The 21,757-nt window shown below is 39.4% G+C and overlaps 1 protein-coding gene across 7 annotated transcripts in view; it reads right to left on the minus strand.

Annotated features, from left to right (window-relative positions):
• Mettl24 (methyltransferase like 24) overlaps positions 1-21,757 on the minus strand; it is a 98,192-nt gene that overhangs the window by 41,749 nt on the left and 34,686 nt on the right. For 5 of the 7 annotated variants that reach the window (XM_023722308.1, XM_023722311.1, XM_023722313.1 and 2 more), the window contains exons 3-4: positions 16,981-17,120; positions 7,334-7,562 (exon numbers count right to left, since the gene is read on the minus strand). In XM_023722308.1, the coding sequence (XP_023578076.1) occupies positions 7,334-7,528 (195 nt within the window). In that variant the 5' untranslated portion in view covers positions 7,529-7,562; positions 16,981-17,120. Of the gene's footprint in view, positions 1-7,333; positions 7,563-16,980; positions 17,121-17,307; positions 17,608-21,757 lie in introns of all 7 variants that reach the window. The other 2 variants (XM_023722310.1, XM_023722312.1) reach the window with 2 other exon arrangements.

Raw genomic sequence — 21,757 nt, forward strand, 5'->3', positions numbered from 1 at the left:
TTCTGACACTGCCAGTCAAGCAGAAGACCCAATACTATTATGGACTACTGGACTATGTTGGAATATTTTGCTGAGTTCACACACCTATAATATTTAAATGACAGAACTAAACAAAAAATAAAAGGGATACAGATGAATGACCATCTCTTAATTCAATGAATAGAGGAATTTGTTCTAATAGTGTTTGTAAATAGGATATCATGTTTGCATGTTATACAACAAATAACCCCTAGGAAGACAGTATGCAATGTGTTAATTAATGAAACTGTCTCATTGCTATTTATTTCTCAACAAAATTATGGAAAAAAAAAAAGCCAGAAGCATTGGCAAGAAAAAAAGTACAGAAACCTGAAGTATACTTTAAAAGAGTATAAATTAGTCAAACTATATCAGTAATCACAATAAATACAAATAGAAATACATTTTTATGTGAGGACAAAAGAAGTAGAAATAAATTGAAGATACCTATTTCAGATATCATCTGATGAGACTTAAAAACAGTCTAGACATATACTTAATACATTGCCCTTAAAAACTACTCATAAACTAAAACTTTAGAAGGAAAATAAAGGAATCTAAAGTGATGTTACACATAAATACTTAACAAAAGAAAGCTGAAGCCTGCCTATAATTCTAGCCCTCCAGAGATTGGGGCAGGAAGACAAGTTCAAAGCCAGCCTAGGCAATTTAGTAATTTAGTGGGACTCTTTTGTATAGGGGAAAGAAATGCCCAACCTGCTAGATGTCCGGTATGAGTTCTTTAAAATGAAAGAATAGATTTTACAAACAATGGAGGTTAAGAGCAGAATATACTGAGCTGTAAAGGCTCTAGTCAACAACTTCTGCAGATAATCCACTACTGTTGTGGACTATTGGACTGTGTGGATTGTTTGGCTGAATTTAAGCACCTATAATATTTAGATGCCAATGGAATACCCATCTCTGACAGGACTGAACTGGAGAGGGGGAACACAGAGGAAGGAGCATTTTGTATTTGTGCATACAGAATAGTCAGGATAGATGTACAGCTGCTTTTGCTTGGTTCAGTGAGAGGAAGGATTTGTAGTAGTAGTGTTTGGACAGAATGTCCTGGCTGCTTCTTGTGCTGTGGATGACCGCTGAGAAGACAACAATGTGTAATGTATTAATTAATGAAAATGTCTTATTAATCAGCTTAGAGACTGTCTCATTGATATTGTTTCTCAATAAAATAAAATTAAAAAAGAGCAGAATATATTTATTGGAGGAAAGAAAGCTTCTGAGAAAGAGACAGAAGAGGTTCTGAATGGGTTGCCAAGGAAACTGACTTTTCTAGGGATTTTTATAGAGCAAATCCATGAGATGAGGCAAGTCCATGGTATGAAACATGAGAAATCAAAAAAGTGGGCATGAAGTGGGATAAAACTATCATGAACCAATAAGATGATGAGTATAATGGCTCAGGGAAATTTGACTAAATCAGGAACAAATGGGGAAGCAAGTCACATAGCAAGTGGGCATGAATACAGAACAGGGACCTTTCCTGTAGGGTGTTGGGTTAGGGGCTCTTTCTGGCTCCCTCAGGGCTCTACATACCTATTTATAATATTAATCCCTAGAGTTGGGGAGACAGCTTAGTGGCATAGGCACCTGCCTGGCAAATGTAAGGTGCTGAGTTCGATCCCTAGTACCAAAGTAAAATAACTATCAATCGCTGGTGTTTATCCTTAGGGAAGTATGTGGGTGAATTTGTTTTACCTTTTGTCTTAAGGTCTGGCCCATAGAAAGGTTCCTGTCTCTCTCATAGTTGCAAGGCATCTCATCTTCCACACTGGCTCCTTTGAGGGCCTAGCTCTAACTAACTGCCTTTAATATTTCTTCTAACTCAGTTGCTTACAACCCAATCAATGGCCATAGACATAGCTCACAAGCCCTAGTAAAGAAAATCTCCAGTAAAGAAAAGAAAAAAAGAAGGAAGGAAGGAAGGAAGGAAGGAAGGAAGGAAGGAAGGAAGGAAAAAAAGGAAAGGAAAGGAAGAAGATTTAATGCCAAAAACATTTCTAGTAATAAAAATGGACATGGAGCCAGGGAGATGGCTCAATGGAATAAGCACTTCCCTGGCAAGTGCAAGGGCCTGAGTTCAATCCCTGGTTCTGCAAAAAAAAAAAAAAAAAAAAAAGAAAAAGAAAAGAAAAAAAAATAAATAAATAAAAAGGGACATATACATGTGGCCAAATTTCCTTCCTGAATCTACCATTTTCTATTTCCAGCTCCAAAGTTTGATTTTATTCTCAATTAACATTCTAATGTAGGATACTATCAATAATTTATATTCGTTGGCCAATCTGATAAACCCTGAAAGATCTTTTGGGAGATTAATTTCAAAGCCTTTATTCTCTCAAGCACAGGAGAGATCACAGAACAGTATTTTGAAATGAATGGCCTGCTCCCTGTCCAGGGAGGCAAAAACTGTAACCTGTTAGGGCCCAAGGAGATACATCCTATGCCAGTGGTGACAGGGACACTGGAGGGAAAAGAACCAGAGCTGACAGGCAGGAAACTCACTTCCCTGGGACAGCTCACCACTGAGCTCAGCTTCCCAAATCGACATCTGTTCGTATAGAACATATTCCAGTTAATTCTGAGCAGCCTATTTAATTTCTATACAGCTCAGTATTTGTTTTCTATACACTTGATCTCAGCCAAAGGCTAAGTGATTTGTTTTCCATATAATCATCAGCAAAGCTGTTCAGTGCCCCAAGGCAGCAAACAATAATAATTCTCTTACAACCACTTCTGAAGGACCAATTGCCCTTCATTTTAATGCAAAGTTTTCATTAGAAACTCTTGACTGAAATTAGGTACTCTCTGTTCATCACCCACAATTCTAAGGAACAAAGAGTTATTTTAGCTTAATTTATAGAGGTTTCAGTCCATAGCCTAAAACCAGGGTAGGGTGAAATGGCAGAGAGGTGTGGCAGGGGAGAAACAGTCAATAGCATGGTGGCAGAAAGCAGCCAGGGATCAATCAAGGGAGGGGCGAGACCCTTCCAGGCCATGCTTTCCATGACCCACCTTCCCTGACCAGGTTTCACTCTCCAAATTCATCTTTATCTGTAAACTCTTCAGCAAGCTAATCACTGATGAGTATCTCGTCCCCATGTTCAACTGTTATAGGCAACTAAAATGAAAATATTCTAGGCAGTCAGATAGGGTTAGACCCTCAAAGGAGCCAGGGCAGAAGATGAGACACCTTACTGTTGTAGGCTAAAATATAGGTAGTCAGAGAGGGCTAGGCCCTTAAGGAGCCAGTGTGGAAGACAAGATACCTTGCAACTGTGGGAGAGACAGGCACTCCTGCTGTGGGTGAGACCTCAAGACAAAAGATCAAACAAATTCAGTCACATAGCTCCCTAGGGATAAGCATCAGGGATTGATATTCTAAATAGGTACAAATCACCTTGAAAAAGTCAGGGACAGCCTCTAATCCAACACCCTACAGGAAAAGCCCTGTTCTATACTCATGCCCACTTGCTATGTGATCTGCTTCCCCATTTGATCCTGATTTAATCAAATTTACCTGAGCAATTACACTCATAATCTTATTGGTTGGTGACAGTTTTGTCCCACCTCATGCCCACCTTTTGATTTCCCAGATTGTCTACCTTGGACCCACCTCATTTATTTCCTCTTTAAAAAATCTCTAGAAAAGGCAGAATTCTTGGCAACCTAGTTGGGATTCCTGTCTCTCTCAGACAGAAACTTTCTTTCCCCCAGTAAATATATTCTGCTCTTAATCTCCATTGTACCTAAAATTCATTCTTTGATTTTAGAGACCATGAACTCATACCAGACATCTAGCAGGTTGGGAGCTTTCCCCCTATGTCCCACCTTTCCAAAGCCCCACCTGTGAACACAAGGAAGCTTTGGGGGATATATAGATTGAAACCATTACAGGTACAATTAGAAATTTCTAGAGAAATCTCTGATATACTTTCCCTAAAAACAAAGAAAGAAAAAAAGAAACCATTTTCCATAAAAATTAGTAAAGGGTTATGAAATTGTTAATAAGAATTTTTTTGAATTTACTAAAAACAATTGAACGATAAATTCATTTCTCCTGTGTTCTCAGCTCTAATTCTCAAAACAAGCTATGGTTTAGGCAGCATTGTTGTCTTGATTTTACTATAAATTGATGCCAGCAAGGTTAAATGACTTGCCCAAAGGCAATGCCTGCATAAGCAGACTCTTGCTTGAAATCTAGATTGATGAGTTCACAAAAGTAAACTCTCACGTTATCAGTAGTGTGGCTAAGATGGAAAATAACAGTAAGAGTTGCCAGCCTGAATCATTTACTTATAGAAGTTTCTATACAATAAGGAATCTAGGGGATACATCAGGATTAATATAAACAGAAAATTCAGATTCAATCTTTCTATGTGTCCTAGAAAAATTCGTATTTTAGTTAATAGCAGCAACCACTTCAGCAAGGAGTAGGCAGTTAATCATCTGCAGTAATACCGGATCCACGGGATATTATTCCTTGACAGACTGGGCTGCTTGTCTGTATGGTTTTGCTGATGCAGCTGCTCCTCCTTGGCGCTTGAGAAAGGTTTTCTAATTTATAGTCTGAAGTTAAAATTAGCTAAGTTTTAAAAGCAGCACAAAAACCATATGCATCTTTCTGTCCCTGTCTCAGAACACCGCCTTCATTTTGCCCACACTCTTTGCTTGAGTGACTGAACTCTAGGTTTCTAAAGAAGCAAGGAAAAAAAAAAAAAAAAATAACAGCAGGACATAGAAATTATGGCAAAACTACATAAGATATGCTACAGTAATGGAAAAGAATTATATTGGTTTGGTTTCTATTGTCACTTTCAAAATCAATATAAAGAAGGCAAGGCAAAGAATTGATATTTTCAGTGTTTTTGTTTCATTTCCTCCCGTGTCACAGTCACGTCCTACTTACCACTGTCTGCACACATGCAGGAAAATGAAAACAGACTGTGCTTGCTACAGGCCACAAACAAGGTTTCTTTTTATCTGGCATCGAGCAACTCCTAGAAGCATGTTTCTTGTTGTTCCATTACTCACAGATGGGTTTAGCTTTTGTTGATTTTGTTTTATAGCATTTATCAAAAAAAAAAAAAAAAAAAAACACAAAAGCACCCTCTATGAAGGAAAAATCAGCATCTCTTAAATTCTTCAACAAGGAACTTATTTAAAGTGGCAAATACATATCCAGCAAGGCTAAGCCAGATCACTTTCAATGTTATTAATTTTTTTATGAAAATAAAAGGTCTTAGGAATACAAGCAATGTTTAAAAGTATTTCTCCTTTTTAGGTGTCATTGTAAACATTTCTGTTATCTTGGGGATAGTGCTACAAAAAGCTTCATGCTTTATCCTCAGCATAAAGGTTTTTCTGCAGCTCCCAGGTTGCTAAACAAATACAATGCAACTATGTACCTTATTATCCCCAAATGCATGCTCTGTTGGAAATATGCTTAGATAAATCTAGGCTCAGATCACTTTTTCAAAGCCTTATTTTGTCCTCACCTGTAGCACCTCTTTTCCTAAAACATTATTGAAAAACACAAAATGGCCTTGACTCACTCTCTGTTCCCTGCTTGGCCTTTTTTTTGGAAGAGTAAGGGTGGAGAGGGCTTGGAAGTAAAGAGTCTGAAGGAGGAATAGCAAGACTTCCTGCTGAACACAAAGAGGAAGAATCAGCTCTTAAAGACAGTTGACATATTAGAGAATCAGGCTTGTAATAATTGGCTGTAAAAAGAGTCTACAAAGGTAGCGACTAACAAGAAATAATCTATTTCTGAAAAACACTTCTGCTTCTTCCTGTACTTATTTAAAAATTAATAGTGTGTAGAACAGTATTCTGTTCAAGGATTCTTTTTTTTTTTTTTTTTTTTCCCTGCATTTTAGGGAAGGGTCTACAGGATGTTCAGGGTCTCACTACTGGATCAGACTCATAGTGATCTGCCTTTTTACAGCCTCCCAAGAGCTGAGATTACAGGCATGTGCCACCACGCCCAGTTTCAATTGCTGCTCCAGTGTGCCCCAGGGCTGGGGCCCACACAGCAGGGGGGGATGGAGTCCCTGGCCCCTGCACCTGCTTGCAGGGCTTTAATCCACTGAACTATTTGGCCAGCCCTGTTCAGGGATTCTTTACCCAAAGAAATGTTATGCAAGTTTTACTAACGTACCTGATTATTAAGTGCTAGTTACTCTGCACGGTAAACAAAATACAAATCAATATACAAGTCTCATGTTAAAAGAACAATAAATTCTTTGAAGTTCTTCTTGAAGCTTCAGCTATCTAGTTAAGGGAAGTTTTAATGAGAAAAGGAGGAGAAAAAACAATGCAAGAGGAAAGCCCTCTTCTTAAACACCAAGAAGCTAACTCAGGTTTAAAGTTGGGTCCCAGAGGCCCTGTCTCTCAGATGAGCACTCATTCTGACAGGCTGTAGGGGACGTGGTCTCTGGCAAGGAAGAACAGGCCAAGAAGAGAGGGCCACAAAAGCTTGGAGATCAAACGCAAACCTACACTCACATCAAGCCCAGCTACACTCAGCACTTCTCTAGCATCAGTCTACAGAAAGCAATTAGCTCAGGGATACACAGTACGGTAAAATTTGCTTTCAACATAGTTCGAAAATTGAATTTCTTCTCTTTTTTTGTCCATTCACAATAAAATATTTACAGAGATTTAACATGATTATGTTAATTGCAACATACATAACATCCATTTCACTTTATAAAGTAAATTTTAATCAAACTACACACATTTTCTGAAGTGTACATACCCAAACCAGAGGCTCCAAGTAGTGAGAAACATAACAATGAGAAATATTACACACATCTAATCTCTTATCAAACACAGTCTTGGCTGATTATTTTTTGTATTTGAGGCTTTACATAGTTTGATCTTTTTTTTTTTTTTTTTTTTCGGATCCGCGTATTGAACTCAGACCCTTGCGCTTGCCAGGGAAGCACTTATTCCACTGAGCCATCTCCCTGGCTCCATAGTTTGATCTTTCTGGAATTTTTAAATCAATTCCTAAACAGAAACAGTATTCTTCAGTAGAACAGAGAAGAAGTAGGTTTCTTGGTCTTCTTGCCCAGTCTTGGCCTAGATCTTAAAATATCAACAACACCTAAAGTCTTTAAGTCCATTTAAACATGTCTATTTTTACAAAAACTTTGTTTACAGAGTTGGCTCATTATGCATTGCTGGATGATCAGTAAGATTAAAATCGGACCTTCAACTTTCTAAGGTCAATGTTGTTATCCTTGATTTACATTATCTAATAATGAAATCAAATAAATGAACACCTCACCTTGTGATGCCCAAATTCATTCAAAATACTTCCCAGTTTTCTGGTGTTGCTGTATGGTTTTTGGTTGGCCAGAGCAGGATGAGGATCCCGCCAATCGATGGACAGGCGGTGATACCACAAGTGCTGACTCTCAAGAACATGAGCCGATTTGACGCTAGGGTCAAAACGGTGCACCTCACATCCATCATTGGCCATGCTCACCTCAAAATGGGTATCATCACTTCCCAGCCTGGACAGAAAAAGGACAGCAATCAACAACAAAAACATAACACGGTGAAGTGGTGGCTCCACATGACAGTATCAAGGCCAATTTTCTTATCCTGAGACTTCCCCTATTTTAATACATGTAAAATGTACACATTCAATGAATTTTCTTTTCTCCTCCCCAAATAAAAACATTATAACTCAAACCCTTTGAATAAAATAAAAATAAATTATTTACTAAACACAGACCAGAATATCACATGCTCAAGCATATAGAAGCATATCAAAAAGATTTTTTAAAAAGATATAAATCATAGTAGCAGTGAGATCAATCAGGATATCTTCTGGTGGTAATAAACTTTCTCAAAACATGCAGGAAGTATAATCCCTAGATTCATTCCCTTGAAGAGAGGTGCATTCTACTGAGATAATTTGTCTCCATTCTAATGTCTACAGTGCTGTGTAAGCATTTGCCGTAAAGGCAACAGCTGTTTTCTTAGAAAAGGAGTGTTTATTTTAAATACCACAGCTAAAGAAAAGAAAAAAAGGCAAATATACATGGATCTACTACATCCAGAACACAAGAAGCAAAGCAGACCTTTATCTAAATTCATATCACCAAAAGGAAAAAAATTATGAATTAATTCTGCATAAAGTAGTAAGTAGAAAAATCACATGGGCAATTAATCTACTTATAAATACTGAATTTATTCAGAAATATTTTTATTTGATGTTATAAGAATCATTGCTTCAACTAAAGCACCAATTTGAATGAAAAAGCATAATATTAATCAAAAATACTCTATAATTATATGTTCTTTAGTATAGTCAAAGCCCACAGAATACCTGTAATACATTGGCCAAACTTGAACCCAGACAAAAATGCTTTATTATTGTAAACTACTATTTTGGGCTGCTGCATAAAATAGAAACATACAAGCTCAGTGGATAGCAATTATCTGTCAGGCTTGAGTCAACTAAAGTCTTCAGTGTAGAGATCCTCCACCAGACCTTTGTAAGACTCTTATTTGCCTCCTGCTGTCCCTTTGCCCACTCACTGGGTTCCATGACATGCCAGTCAACCTTCTAGTGTTCCTCAACTATGGACTCCCTTCGGCTAGAGAAAAATTCACTACCCCTCTCAAATACACTCATTTCTTCTCCATGACAAGACCTGCTTTCTGTTTTTTACTTTCCTGTTGGGTTCACACAGTTCAGACCTTGTAATTTCTACCCAACTTTCCTCCCAGTTTTTCCAGGATCTAACCTGCTGTGGCAGATTGGCTCACTGGCCCTAATTCTTTCCTCTTCTTTCATCCACTGTGTTGTTCCTGAGGGAGTGTTCTTTCTGCCCCTTGAGTTTTTGGACTTGGTCATGTGACTTAAGAGAAGGAAGTCACAGGATGCCTTATCTTTGGCCTTGAGTGCTTTACTCTCTGACCATAGAATCAAAATAAAAATGTGCCCAGGATAGCTTGTTGGTGTCAAGAAAATAAGAGCTATGAGGAGCAGGTGGCAATCACAGCTAGTCAACCAGTCTTCAATAAAGAACAGAACTGCCTTCGCTGGCTTATCTTGAAATACAGTATCCTAGCTGAGGCCATCCTGGACTGCCTGAAGCCCAGTTGGCCTGCAGACACACAAGCAATGATAACTGATGGGGGTTTTAAACCACATGTAGAGTGATCTGTTACAAAGCGGTAGCTGTCTGATACACCTGGTATTCAATACAAACCCGACTTACAGCCAGGACAAGCATTTTTAATATATAGATTTATTTCTCTACAAATAGACTGTCATAGATGTCATCTATCACAAAAGCTTTTTCATTTTAACCTTGCTGAAAGTTAGATAAGCAAAGTAATGTTAACATAGGTCGTACAGTGGGAAAGGATAATTCTATAACTTCAACAAAACATTCAGTCAAAAGGACTCATTAAGTACGGTCTGTATATGAGCTTCCTAGAGTAAAAATGTACATAGCGGGGGCATAGCTCAGGGGTAGAGCATTTGACTGCAAAAATGTACATACTTTCTTCCTCAGAGAATTTTCAGAAAATTTTAGAAGACTTTCCTACTTGAAAGCACCAACTTCTATTTAATCAAGATCTTTAATAAACTTAAGAATTAAATGAGCTACATAACATTTTGTAACTAATCATTTGGGCAAAGTACTTTATTATATATTTATTCCAATTTAAACTTTTTATTATTAAAAAATCACAAATACACAAAAAATCTAATTGTAAGAAGTATATAAAATGAAAAGTAGAAGTTTTCTACTGCTAATTTCCAGTGATTAACATGGTTGGCGATATTTGTATACCTTTTTCAGACATACACAAAGTGTTTTCTATTACAAATTACCTTAAGTATAGATATACACATATGAGTTAAGCATTAAGTAGTAGAGATTATTATATATGATATAGGTAAACTAATAACATTAAATTATCAGCAGTCTGTAATTTTTACCTTAACTTACATTACTTTTACTTAATCCATTTGATCTTATATGAGTATGAACTGTACTGGAAAACATACATCATATTAATTTAACGCTCTTAACTCTTACTTTCACTTACTTTAAATGGTTTTTCTTCAGGCTTAGTTTAGTCAAGAATGTAATAGACACAAAAAGTAAGAACAAATGGAATACAGAGAAGTGTTGCAAAACACAACCCAAAGTATTAAAACCAGGAGTTGGGGTATTTCCTAGAGATTTCAAAGCACATGCTTGTTATACTTCACCTTACAGTAGATGAACCCAGGACAGGGCAGGAGAGAGGAATATTGATGATCTCAGTGGCCTAGAAAACTGCCAGTTACTAAGACTGGGCATGGCGGTGAGCACCTGTAATCCCAGCACTTGGGAGGCTGAAAACAGAAGGATCGCTATGAGTCCGATCTATATAGTGAGAGCCTGTAGACCCTGCACTAAAAATACATTTAAAAAATTTAGGAAAAAAAAAGAAAATTTCCAGTTACTAGATAGCAAAACTCCATGAAGAAAAGTTCTGTGTCAACCTTGCTCATTTCTGAATCCTCAGTGATGGGAAAAGAAATAATGACACACAGACTTAATAAATCCTGCCCAAACTATAAGAAAATTGTGGATGAAATCTGACAATCCCACAATATACTGTACAATAGCCAAACATAGCATGTAGTAGACTTCCTTTTACTGACTTATTCATGTCTACAGACACATATTTGTAGAATATTTTATATGTGCAGAGAACCACAGAGGACATAGGAAGCAAATGGATAAATTAATCTAAGCAATAAATTGATCTAAGCAAGCTCACAAAACAGTGATGAAGAGCTTTGAACAAATAACTATATTGACAACTATTATCTACAGCAAGGATGTATTTAGCTCATAAAGAAATCATTTTATGTTGCTGTTTGGAGAAAATTTCACTGTAGAAAATTTTAATGGATAGAAAAATTATGTTGTTTGATGTTCGTTCCAGGAAGCAAGAAGAATAGAGCATATGGCTTCCATATCAAGGTCTAAGATGACTGTTCCATTGTCTGCTATCCCATCTGTATTCCAATCATCAAGAGAGTGGGAGGGGAATCAATGGTCACATCTTTTTCTCTAGCCTCCAGCCCGAAAGCTCTACACATCACTTCCACTTACATGTGACCACGTAGTACTGCAAGCAATGCCCAGAAATATACCCATGGTAGGGTGGCCATGTGCCCTGGTAATCTCAGAAGTTCTGTTACTAAAGGAAGAACAGGAGAATGGATATTAAGGGACAATTATCAGTTCCTTCTAACAGCTCACTTCTGAAGTAGCTGAGCAGTTAAGACCTATATTTAAAAATATTAGCCTTTGAATTGCAACTGCAACTTCTGCCTCCTTATGGGGGAGACAGAATTGTGTAATCTGAGTTTAATATATTATTCTCCATAAACTGATGCCAGGGTTTGAGGTCACAATGACTTTTCAGCATAGGATCATCAAATCTAAGAGCTACTGAAGAAATAGGGGGAATTTCACAGGGCTACATTTCCAAAGGTAACAGAATAATCAAGTGGCTACTTTGGCTCTCCTCTCATGGCTTAAAGAAAAACAACCAGGATCCCTGCATGCAGTTGTATGGACTGTGTACTAAACAACTCTAGGAGATGCTGTTCCCATCATAATAACCATAATGATGATTTTCTAGCGGATTGCACTTGGGGTTCTTGAGGGAGGCCTGCTTCTTTTGCAAGTTGGACAAAAGTATTTTTCACTAGCTCTGAGTGTTGCTGGAAATAAATCACATGCCATTTCATATTACTGAAGGATAAGAGAGATGAGTTGTGAGACTATGTCAAGCCTTTGGTTATTCTTTTAAAAACATCCTTGAGAGTATTAAGGTGAGTAGCTCTTGTGTTCCCTAGGTAGAGTGATAACTCAGAACCCAAGTTCATGAAAAGATGCTTTAGACCATTTGTCAGTAGGGAAACACAAATCAAAACCACAGTGGAATAGCTCTTCACATTCACTAGGATGGCTAAAACTGAAAAGTCAAAGAATCAGAAGTTTTGGTAAAAATAAGAAGAAATTGTTAATGTTACTGCCATCCTCATAGATGACCGGTGGAAAGCTAAAATGGCACACATCCAAACTAAATGAAGACAGGCTCACCTATAAACTTATACATGACTGTTCAACATTCATAATAGTGAAAAATGAAAATAATCTAAACTGATGAGCAGATAAATGGAATTTGGTATCCTCATACAATGGGATATTGTTTAGATATTAAAGGAAAAGTGCTGATACATGCTATAATGTGGATGAACCTTGAAAACATTATTCTAGGTGAAAGGAAAACACTGCAGAGGACCACATATTACATGATTCTATTTATATAAAATGTCTAAAATATGATTCGATAGAGACAGAAAGTACACTGGCAAGAGTTTCAGGCTGGAGAACGCAGGGTTAGGGAAATGAAAGTTGGAGGAAAACTGGGCGCAGCTACTCTCAGGTTCAGGGCTTCTTTTGGGGGATGATGAAAATGTTCTTAAATCACTCCTAGTTCCTAGAAATCACTGAGTTCAATACTTTGAATTTATGGATTATATCTCAGTACAGCTGTTTGCAAACCTAAAGAATATAACCCAAAAGCAGATACAAGGAAAGTTTTTAACTCTCATCATTGAAGGAAGAGAGGCTGGAAGAGGTAAGAGAGTTAATATTTTCCCGAGGAGTTTCAGTACTTCATCCTTTATTCCAGCAGGAATCAGAGAATCTGGCCAAATGATTACATAGGTGTATAAACTGTCAACTGCCAGAGGGCGAGAAATAAGATTTGCAAAGCATAAATGACATTTAATGGTGGATATAAAATACTTTAGGATTATTGATTTTTGTTTAATCACATTGCATGTGCTCTCAAGATTTCATCTAAAAGATGTATCTTTAACAGGAACAACAGCACTCTCAGAAGAGGGAAGTGGATCTTATTGAAGAGGCAACAAATATTCCTCTCTTTCCATATAAAGCACTGATAGGGCTGGGGAAATAGCTCAGTGGCATAAGTGCATGCCTAGCAAGCACAAGGTCCCAAGGTCAATACCTGGTATCACAAACACACAAAAAAGATATACACTACATAAAGAGATGTATAGTACATCTATGATATTAAAAGTTCATGGAGAGATGATCAGAAAAAAAATATCTACAAAGGGACCTAGAGGTCTAAAATATTCTTATTCTCCTATGTAATTTGGTTTTTCCCCCCATAATTTTATTGATAAACAAATAGCAATGAGACAGTTTCAAATCAAATTGGTAGGACAGTTTCAATAATTAACACACTGCATACATTCTTCCTAATGGTTAACTGCTGTACAAGATGCGGACATGATATCCTATTTACAAACACCATTAGAACAAATCCCTCTATTCATTAAAAGAATGTAACTATATATCTATCCTAACCACTTTGAATACACAGATACAAAATGGACATTCATCTGTATCCCCTTTTTTTTGTTGTTTCATTATTTCAATATTATAGGTGTGTAAACTCAGCAAAATATTCTAAAAGAGTCCAGTAGCCCATAATAGTATTGGGTCTTCCGCTTGACTGGTAATGTCAGAAATTGTTGACCTGAGTCCCCCACAGCTCAACGTAACACCATGGCTTTACTTCTTTCCTATGTAATTTGGTGTATATATACCTTATACTACACACTGGTGCAATCTTGTGTCTTACACTAAGAGTTTAAATTTTGAAGCCAAGAACTATGACTTCTTATAGAACTAAAGTGGAGAATGCTTACCTTTGTGCTATCTCTTCTCAAGTCTTCTCTTTCTTACCCATTTCTACCCCTAAAATATAATCTTTGACATGAAAAGAAAAATATGTGCTATTCCCCTCTTCAAGTCATTGATCCTTCACCCACTCCACACACTGCCCAGACATCTCCCTTCCACTATCTACACAGGAAGACCTGCAGGAAAGACCCTGACTGACATTGTAGGGACAAGATATTAACCTCTAAGCCCACAGCCTGCCTCTCTCTCTCTCTCTCTCTCTCTCTCTCTCTCTCTCTCTTTCTACTTCTCTGTGATGGTTACTTTTCCTTTCAATGCCTTGCCCTATCTTCACTGCTCTATCCCACCCCACTTCAAACTTGTAAAGGACTACATTTTAATCTGCATCAGAACAGCATAGAGTGCCTTGCATTGGACAAACATCTTTTACACGGACTGTGGAGTAAAAAGCTTTGACTCCTAGTAAAACAAATTCAGGCATCAGAGAGACGGCAGAAGTGACACCAGCTCTTAGAGTAGAGGGAGGAGGGTAGGTCAGATCAGATGCAGGGCCTCTGGCCTGGGTGTTCTGATTCCTTGTCCTCATTCTGGGAAGGTTATTGCCCTACTGTGACTGTGTCTTTGGTTTGGCTGGGAATTCTGGGTATCACAGCAGCGTGGCTGTGGCTGCCAAATCCTTGGGGCATGGGGCACAGCCGACCTGTAAGTAACACCCATATGGCTCATCACCTGGCCCCCTCATCTATGCACCCCAATATCGCAGGTGCTGGGAGTCCAGAGCCACATTCCCTTCGCTGCTCTCCATTTCAGGGCCAGTACTGCTACTCGGAGTCTTCCAGGGCAGCTGCACTCTCCAGTGTGCCATTTACCTGAGCAGAGAAGCCTGTCTGGATCTCGAGCTCAGTCACAGTGCAATCAACATCATCGCCCACAAAGCTTCCTTTTATAACTATCAGAAATATTTTCTTTAGCTTCCAGTTTTCAATTAGGTGCTTTTATGTTTTTCATCAGATATTAACCCTTATAATCTATTCATTTCTTTTCTCAGCGGAATTAAAATGTCCTTATGTGTTCTTTACAAAGCTGATTTCTCAGTGGTAAACATTTAAAACAAAGCAAGAAATTGCCTTTTATGTAATAATCTAAAATCCTATTGCAAAGCCATTTTATCTAATTGTTCTGAAGTATAAAGAAGGAAAAAAAGGCTTGGCCAAATAGCTCTGTGAATTATAGCGCTTGCAAGCAGGTGCAGGGGCCAGGGGTTACATCCTTGGGGCATGCCTGTGCGGGCCCCACCCCTGGGGCACACTGAGACAGCAATTGAGACTGGGCGTGGTGTGCGTGCCTGTAATCCCAGCTCCTGGGAGGCTGTAAACAGGTGGATCACTTGAGTCCAATCTAGTAGTGAGACCCTGAATACCCTGTAGACGCTTCCCTAAAATACGGAAAAGAAAAGAATTAATTTTTTTCCCCATGCTTGCTTTGGCAGCACATATACTGAAATTTTTTCCCCAAAAACAACTCTCTAAGTTTATTTTACTCAGATATATGTTTTAAATGAAACTGTTCCGGGGTATAAAATATTAAGTAAAACATAAAGCAATTCAGAGCAAGAAAAAGGACCAAACTGAGATCTCCAATTTGCATGTGGTTACTACGCAATTATTTTCTGACCTACTTTCACACTTTGAAAATACAACAATAAGCTGCTCTGAGTCTTCCACAACTTCCCAATCCCTACAATCTTGAGGCACAGCTGGAAGACTCGTAGGGAAAGAGCTCAGCCCTAACCAACTAGCTAAGCAGCTCAGCATCTAACCTGAACCTCCACATTCAAAGCACTGTGGTATCAACTTCCTTCCCCTGGACCAGTCCTTACTATAGCAGGCATGTACTGAGCGCCTCCTGCACACCACGCCACGTGGGCATCACCAGTATGTACACCTCCAATGAACCCATAGAAGGATGTTCCCATTATCCTTAAACCCTTATTCAAATCTTATGTTTCTTAATCCCATAAAAATTGGAAATTCTTTCTTGGTATAGCTTGACAGCAGCTGTGATCTCTGCATCCCCACTTTTCGGGATGCTGCCAACACTTTGGGCATCCCCAGCTGTCTGCCCCAAATCCCGATACTAGGATTCTGGCTGGCAGCTGTCAGAACATAAACTACAGAGCTAGGCAATGAAACCTATGGATAAGGAACAACTAGGTGACTCTATTAAGTCCCCAGTACAACTGGAAAAGGATTTCAGTGGTTTAGCCCAAGAATCTACTTAACGCCTACTGAGAGTTATATCATTTGTAAGTTCAGAACTGTTTATAAAAAGACTGACTTATTTGGTGAAATAATATTCATCTTTTACAAAACAAAATTCTCAAAATCTACTTATATATGTAGGCCATGGTAGTAAATGCATACCAACTTTTCTCAGTTTTGAAAAAATTACATGGTTATTATAAAATGGCTTTTATTTTCTTTTTAAAATATAAAACCATATGTAGATTTGTCATCAGTACAAAACATAAAAACTCAAAAGTTGGCACTTTCTTGGTCATTCCTCATTGTGTATGAAGTGTCTAATATACCCTCCCTTTTTCTATGTGTGCACACTAACCTCTCTCTCTCTCTCTCTCTCTCTCTCTCTCTCTCTCTCTCTCTCTCTCTGAAATTATTTATTTGGTACAGGGTCTCACTACACAGCTCAGACTCCTGTCTCTGCCTCCCCAGTGCTGGGATTAGAGGTGTGCACCACTACACCCGGTTTTGGGGTCAACAAGGTATGTGGTACCGGAGATTGAACATGGGTGCTTGCACTTGTCAGGGAGGTGCTTGGACCGCAAAGCTATCCCTCCAGCCCTCTTCTCTCTCTTTATAATAAGGGTGCTCTGATTCTAGCTGAAAATCATTGGTTTCACCAGAAGGATCTCTGTCAAGCTGAGAAGCGAAGCTTCCAACACCAACTTATTAGAGACAGAATAGAGGAAAAGTGGCTCTGGCCAAGGTGACCTAGTGCTCTGTCAGGCCTGCAGCTGCATGGCAGATCGATCTGAAATGCAACCTGTAGCAAGGCGGAGCACCTGTTGTACACCGCAGCCAGTCATAGCTCTGAGAACACCATGGCTGCCAGCAGGAGTGCTGGGGTTGGTACATACCCTAAAGAGTAGAGGCGGCACTGCTTGCTGCGGATTTGATGAGCTAAGCCAAACCTGTCATCAAGACACACCAACCAGGGTTTGTTTGCAGGGCTGGAGTCAGTAGCCAGGCTGTCTGCGCTCAAGTGATTGCATGCAATCTGTAGAAATTGGAAATCAATATGAATAATTTAAAATGCTGGATGATAAATGGCAGGTAGAGACTTACTGCTTCTCTGGTCCCTGAAAGCCTTAATAGGAGAGTTATGTCCTCCACTGCTAACTACTCTCCTCCCCGGGGAACCACAAGACTCCTGTAAAATGTTTGGAGGAATTTCAATCACATACCAGATAAGAAGTGACTTCGTGGAGACTCAGTGCAGACTTGAAGGGAAGCAATGAGCTGCTATAACCATTTGCCCAGAAAACAGATCAGGAGCAGAGATGAGAGGAAAGAGGCTTTGCAGAGGTACATTAGTCTGGGAGAAGGAAGAGACATTGACAGAGAGCCTCAGGCCAAGGGGGCACAGTGGACCCAGGACAGCATGGCATCCCCACTGGAAGATGTTGTTACAGCCACGGGCACAGATCTCAGAAGGATGCTCACAAAGTTCTCTATTCTTTACTCCAGGCGGATAAGGTGGGCCACTAAAGTCACAAAGGTGGCATGTGTTACCCAAGGTAGACAGCAAAGCACGGGTCAAGGGAAATTATGGGGCAGTCTCTGCTCATAAAATGGTATTTTTCTTAAGAAACTGCTCTAATGAGCTTCCTCCTGGGAGAGCAGGGCAAGAGTCGCAGGCAGGAGGCTCTTAGAAGCGAAGCAAGGCACTTTTCTTAACTCATCCATCAAAATTAGGTAAGAAAACCAAAGAGAATTTAAATCTAAGACAAGCATAAGTAAATCTCTAACTCCAAGTGCACATTAAACAAACATACTTTATAAAGAATGTTGATTTGGGCTTGAGACCTGTGCATTTTGTGACTGAAGATACTCCCCTCCTGAGCACCAGTATGCTCCTCCTCACCACCCCCCCAAAGGCCACAGTCACCATGCTACCCATGCCATGCAGCTCTGGCCATCACGTCCCAGACTATGGATGGCTCCAGAAGAAAAAGATGTTTGCTGCTTTATTTCATTAGAAAAAAATAACAGCAAGGGCTCTCTTCATGACAAGAAATTCTCAAACTGCCTAATCCATTTATTTCCCTGATTTTCCAAAGTTTTATTCTAGGATGCACATATCACATTGAGCTTTTTTTATTTTTAAACTTAATTTTTTTTTACATTTATTTATTGTGTGTGTGTGTGTGTGTGTGTGTGTGTGGCCAGTTCAGCCCACCAGGAGGCGGGGCTGGCTGGCATGTGGTGCTAGGGGATCGAACCGTGGTCCCTGTGCTTTGCTAAGCTTGTTCTAAGTAGGTGCTTTAGACCACTGAGCCATATCTCCAGACCCCCACACTGTGCTTTTTAACCAGTACAGCACGTGCATTACTATTGCTATAACCCTGGGCTGGCAAGCAAGACTGTCCCGACAGTCTGTATCAGCCTTGATGAGAGTCTTCTGCTAGGACCGGGACAGTTTAGAAGAAAGTTAAAACAGAGAAAGAGCTGGATATTCTTTTCTTTCAACCCAACATCTTTCTACTTTTCTGTCTCCAATCACTGTTGAAGGAGAAAACTAATAATAGAAAATGGAATGGAATTTTCTCTCAAGCAACTACTACCAAATACATTGGTTAACTGGGAGCATCAACATGCTGTTCTGTATCATTTGCCTTCTACTGTCCCCCAGTGAAGAAAAGGAAGTCATGCTCTACCAGTCTACATCTTTCTCACCCATCCATCGAAGGGAAGGGAAGTTGCCACTGGAATTAGTCAGAGCACAGTTGTGTTCATTCAGTCCTGATCTACTGCTGATGTGTAGTCTTTAAAGCAGTGCCACAGGGCAGTGACGCCCTGCCCCTAGCTCCCAGGCAGGGTGTGCGAGTTCGGCCAAGAGGCCCCGAGGCTGAGAATGAGCCTTGAGAAAAGACGCTATGACCTCTCAGGGCAAGAAAATTATACATCAAAACTGAAGCGCTGACCCCAAAACACTAGATACTGCCCCAATCTGTGATGTGCAGGTTCCTCTTTCTGCATCTCTCTGTAAATTGCAGAGGTGATTTCAGGCCTCCTACCTAGCCCACCTCATAGCATCATATACTTTCTATCACTCTCAGTCACCTCATGCCACTGTCCTCTTCAAGAATTGATAAAACCTGGGTTTGGCCCTGTGTAGAGTTCTTTGTTGCAGTTAGTGATTATTCTGACTGGACTTAGGTCCCCTTGGCTCCCCACAGCTACAAACATGACTCAATGTTTTGATTCTTGCCATGCACTGCCCTGGAAGTGGTAGGCTAGAATTGACTTCTTGGAACTCTAATAACTTTCCCCTGGAATTACAAATATAAACCTTCCAGACTGTGATGAGGTCCAGTATAGGCTTTCTATAACCTACTAGTGGATAGATGGGCACATTTGTTAGCATGCTTCTCAGTGTCCTTCCTCCAGTAGAGAGCTGGCTGGTCGAGGGCAGTCCTATGCGCATTCCTGGACCTCCTAAGCTAGAGCCATTTGCTCAAGGGCAGCTCTCTGGAATATTCTTATTAAAGAGCTAATGGTTGCTTGCCATTGCTACTGTTCTTGGTGAGCACTTTTCCACCAAGAACCTACAGATGTGAGATGCTAAGTATGTCTTCAGATCCTTCACTCATGCTTCTCTTCTGAAAGCACCAAGATCTAACTCTAGCCTCTTTCACAGTGTTGAAGGCATGATCTCACATGCATCAGACTCACTTGGGAAGCACTTAAAAATGCAAGTTCCTGGGTTCCTCCCCATATCTACAAAATCAGAATCTTTGAGACTGACACCTGGAAACATGCCTTCTACGAAATTCCTGCAGGTATGTCTTACGCAGATGGTCCTGAGAGTGCCCTGGAGGATGGACTCATAAAGGCCAGGGAAATTTCCAAACTGTCTCACTTGTGCCTTTGTGAATTAAGGAAAAAGAATATACTTGAGCCAGAGCTTTCAACGGAAAGCAGCAGCCCCTTGACCTCATCCCTACGGAAGGGCCAGAGCAGTTGGAAGAGTAGCCAGAAGCCCCCAAAAGTCAGGGAGGAAGGCCAAGAGTCAGAAGTTTGAGATCTATTTTCTCTTCCTTTGCCAGCAGTAGCTAGGCTTTTATTCTATTAAAGATAATTCTTTGACTAATTAAACATTTCTACTTATTCAAAGATTTTATCTTGTACAGACATCTTCCTATTAGAGACATTCCTTCCCAGGCAGTCTCTCTAATAATGCTCCTCTTTCCTCCCTTAGCTCAAAAATAAAACCATAAGAATTATAGTTTTAACTACTTATTAACTGTCTCATAACTTTTGAAAATAACTAGGAATCTTCCACAAAATCCTGCTCCTCAAATTAATTAAATATTGATTTTTTTTTTCAAACTGGCTAGTTAAGATTTATGACCAGGGCTTCAATAAACTTCTTGCAAGCAAAATAAGTAAGGGCAGCAACTCTGAGCTAAGCTCCAACTCAAGTAATTACGCTCTCTGTCTGCCTAATTCCCCCTATAATTTGAGCCACATAAAAGTGAATTAGGCCTGGACAAAGGAATATAGACTCCAGGAAAAAATGTTTTCAGAAATTATTTTTAGTTATTTCACTTAAATGAATCTAATTTCTTTTCATTTTGTTTGCATCCCAGAAGGTTGAATAGCATGTCTGCCAATCTGTAAGGAGAATGTGAGAAAAAAGAACCCTTACATTTAGGGATTTCTGGCAGTAATTACTTCAATAACCAACTGTCCTGTTATTTAGAAGCATTCAAGGGCAGAATTATATTTTTGTTGTTTTTGTCCTTACGTGTGTGTGTGTGTGTGTGTGTGTGCGTGTGTGTGTGTGTGTGTGTGTGAGAGAGAGAGAGAGAGAGAGAGAGAGAGAGAGAGAGAAACACAAATACAATGGATACCACTGTTATCATGGTATATTATAAATGGTTGTAAAGTTACAGTCTGAACTTCCCGAGCCTGAGTTCTTAGATTATTTTTACAGATAGATGAATAGATAATTAGACACATATATAATAGAAAAAGAGTCTTCAAAACATTTTTTTTTCATATCTAAAACAGCCACTGTTGCTTAGATTGATTTTCTACTGCAAGGCTTACTTCCTGGAAGCATATGGTTTGGGGGTTGCCATAAAAAACTGGATCTGGAAACCTTCCGCAGAACCAAGTGCTGTGTTTATGACTTAACCATTTCTTGATAGCAACAGATAGTATATCGCGGACTATAGAACCTCATCCTGCAATAGTTTTTCATGTTAAAAAATATATACCTAACTAGACTAAACTTGATGTTCTGGGTCCGCTACCCACATACTATAGCCTCTGCTGTTGCATTAAAGACGCAGGGCCCAAACATACCACCATGGTCCCCCAAATCAGCCAGTCCAGGAGGAGCATGCCCGTGGCTATGCCTCTACTGCCAGTCTTCCTGGACCTCAAGACTGTTCCTGGTCCTCTGTGCACCTCTGTCAGAGGCCACATGCCTCCCTGGCACTGCAGCTGCTTAGAGGAAGGAAGATAATTTTATTCAGGTTTGATATCCCAGAGTCCAGCACAATGCCAGCCACAAAAGAGGTGCTCAGAAAATTCCTGCTGTTCTTGATGTATGAAAAATATCAAATGCTGGACCTTGCTATGTACAAGTTTGATCACACGTTTGTGGAGAATTTTTTTTTTTTT

This window comes from Octodon degus, unplaced genomic scaffold (assembly GCF_000260255.1).
Source record: "Octodon degus isolate 3935 unplaced genomic scaffold, OctDeg1.0 scaffold00090, whole genome shotgun sequence".
Classification (NCBI taxonomy): Eukaryota; Metazoa; Chordata; class Mammalia; order Rodentia; family Octodontidae; genus Octodon; species Octodon degus.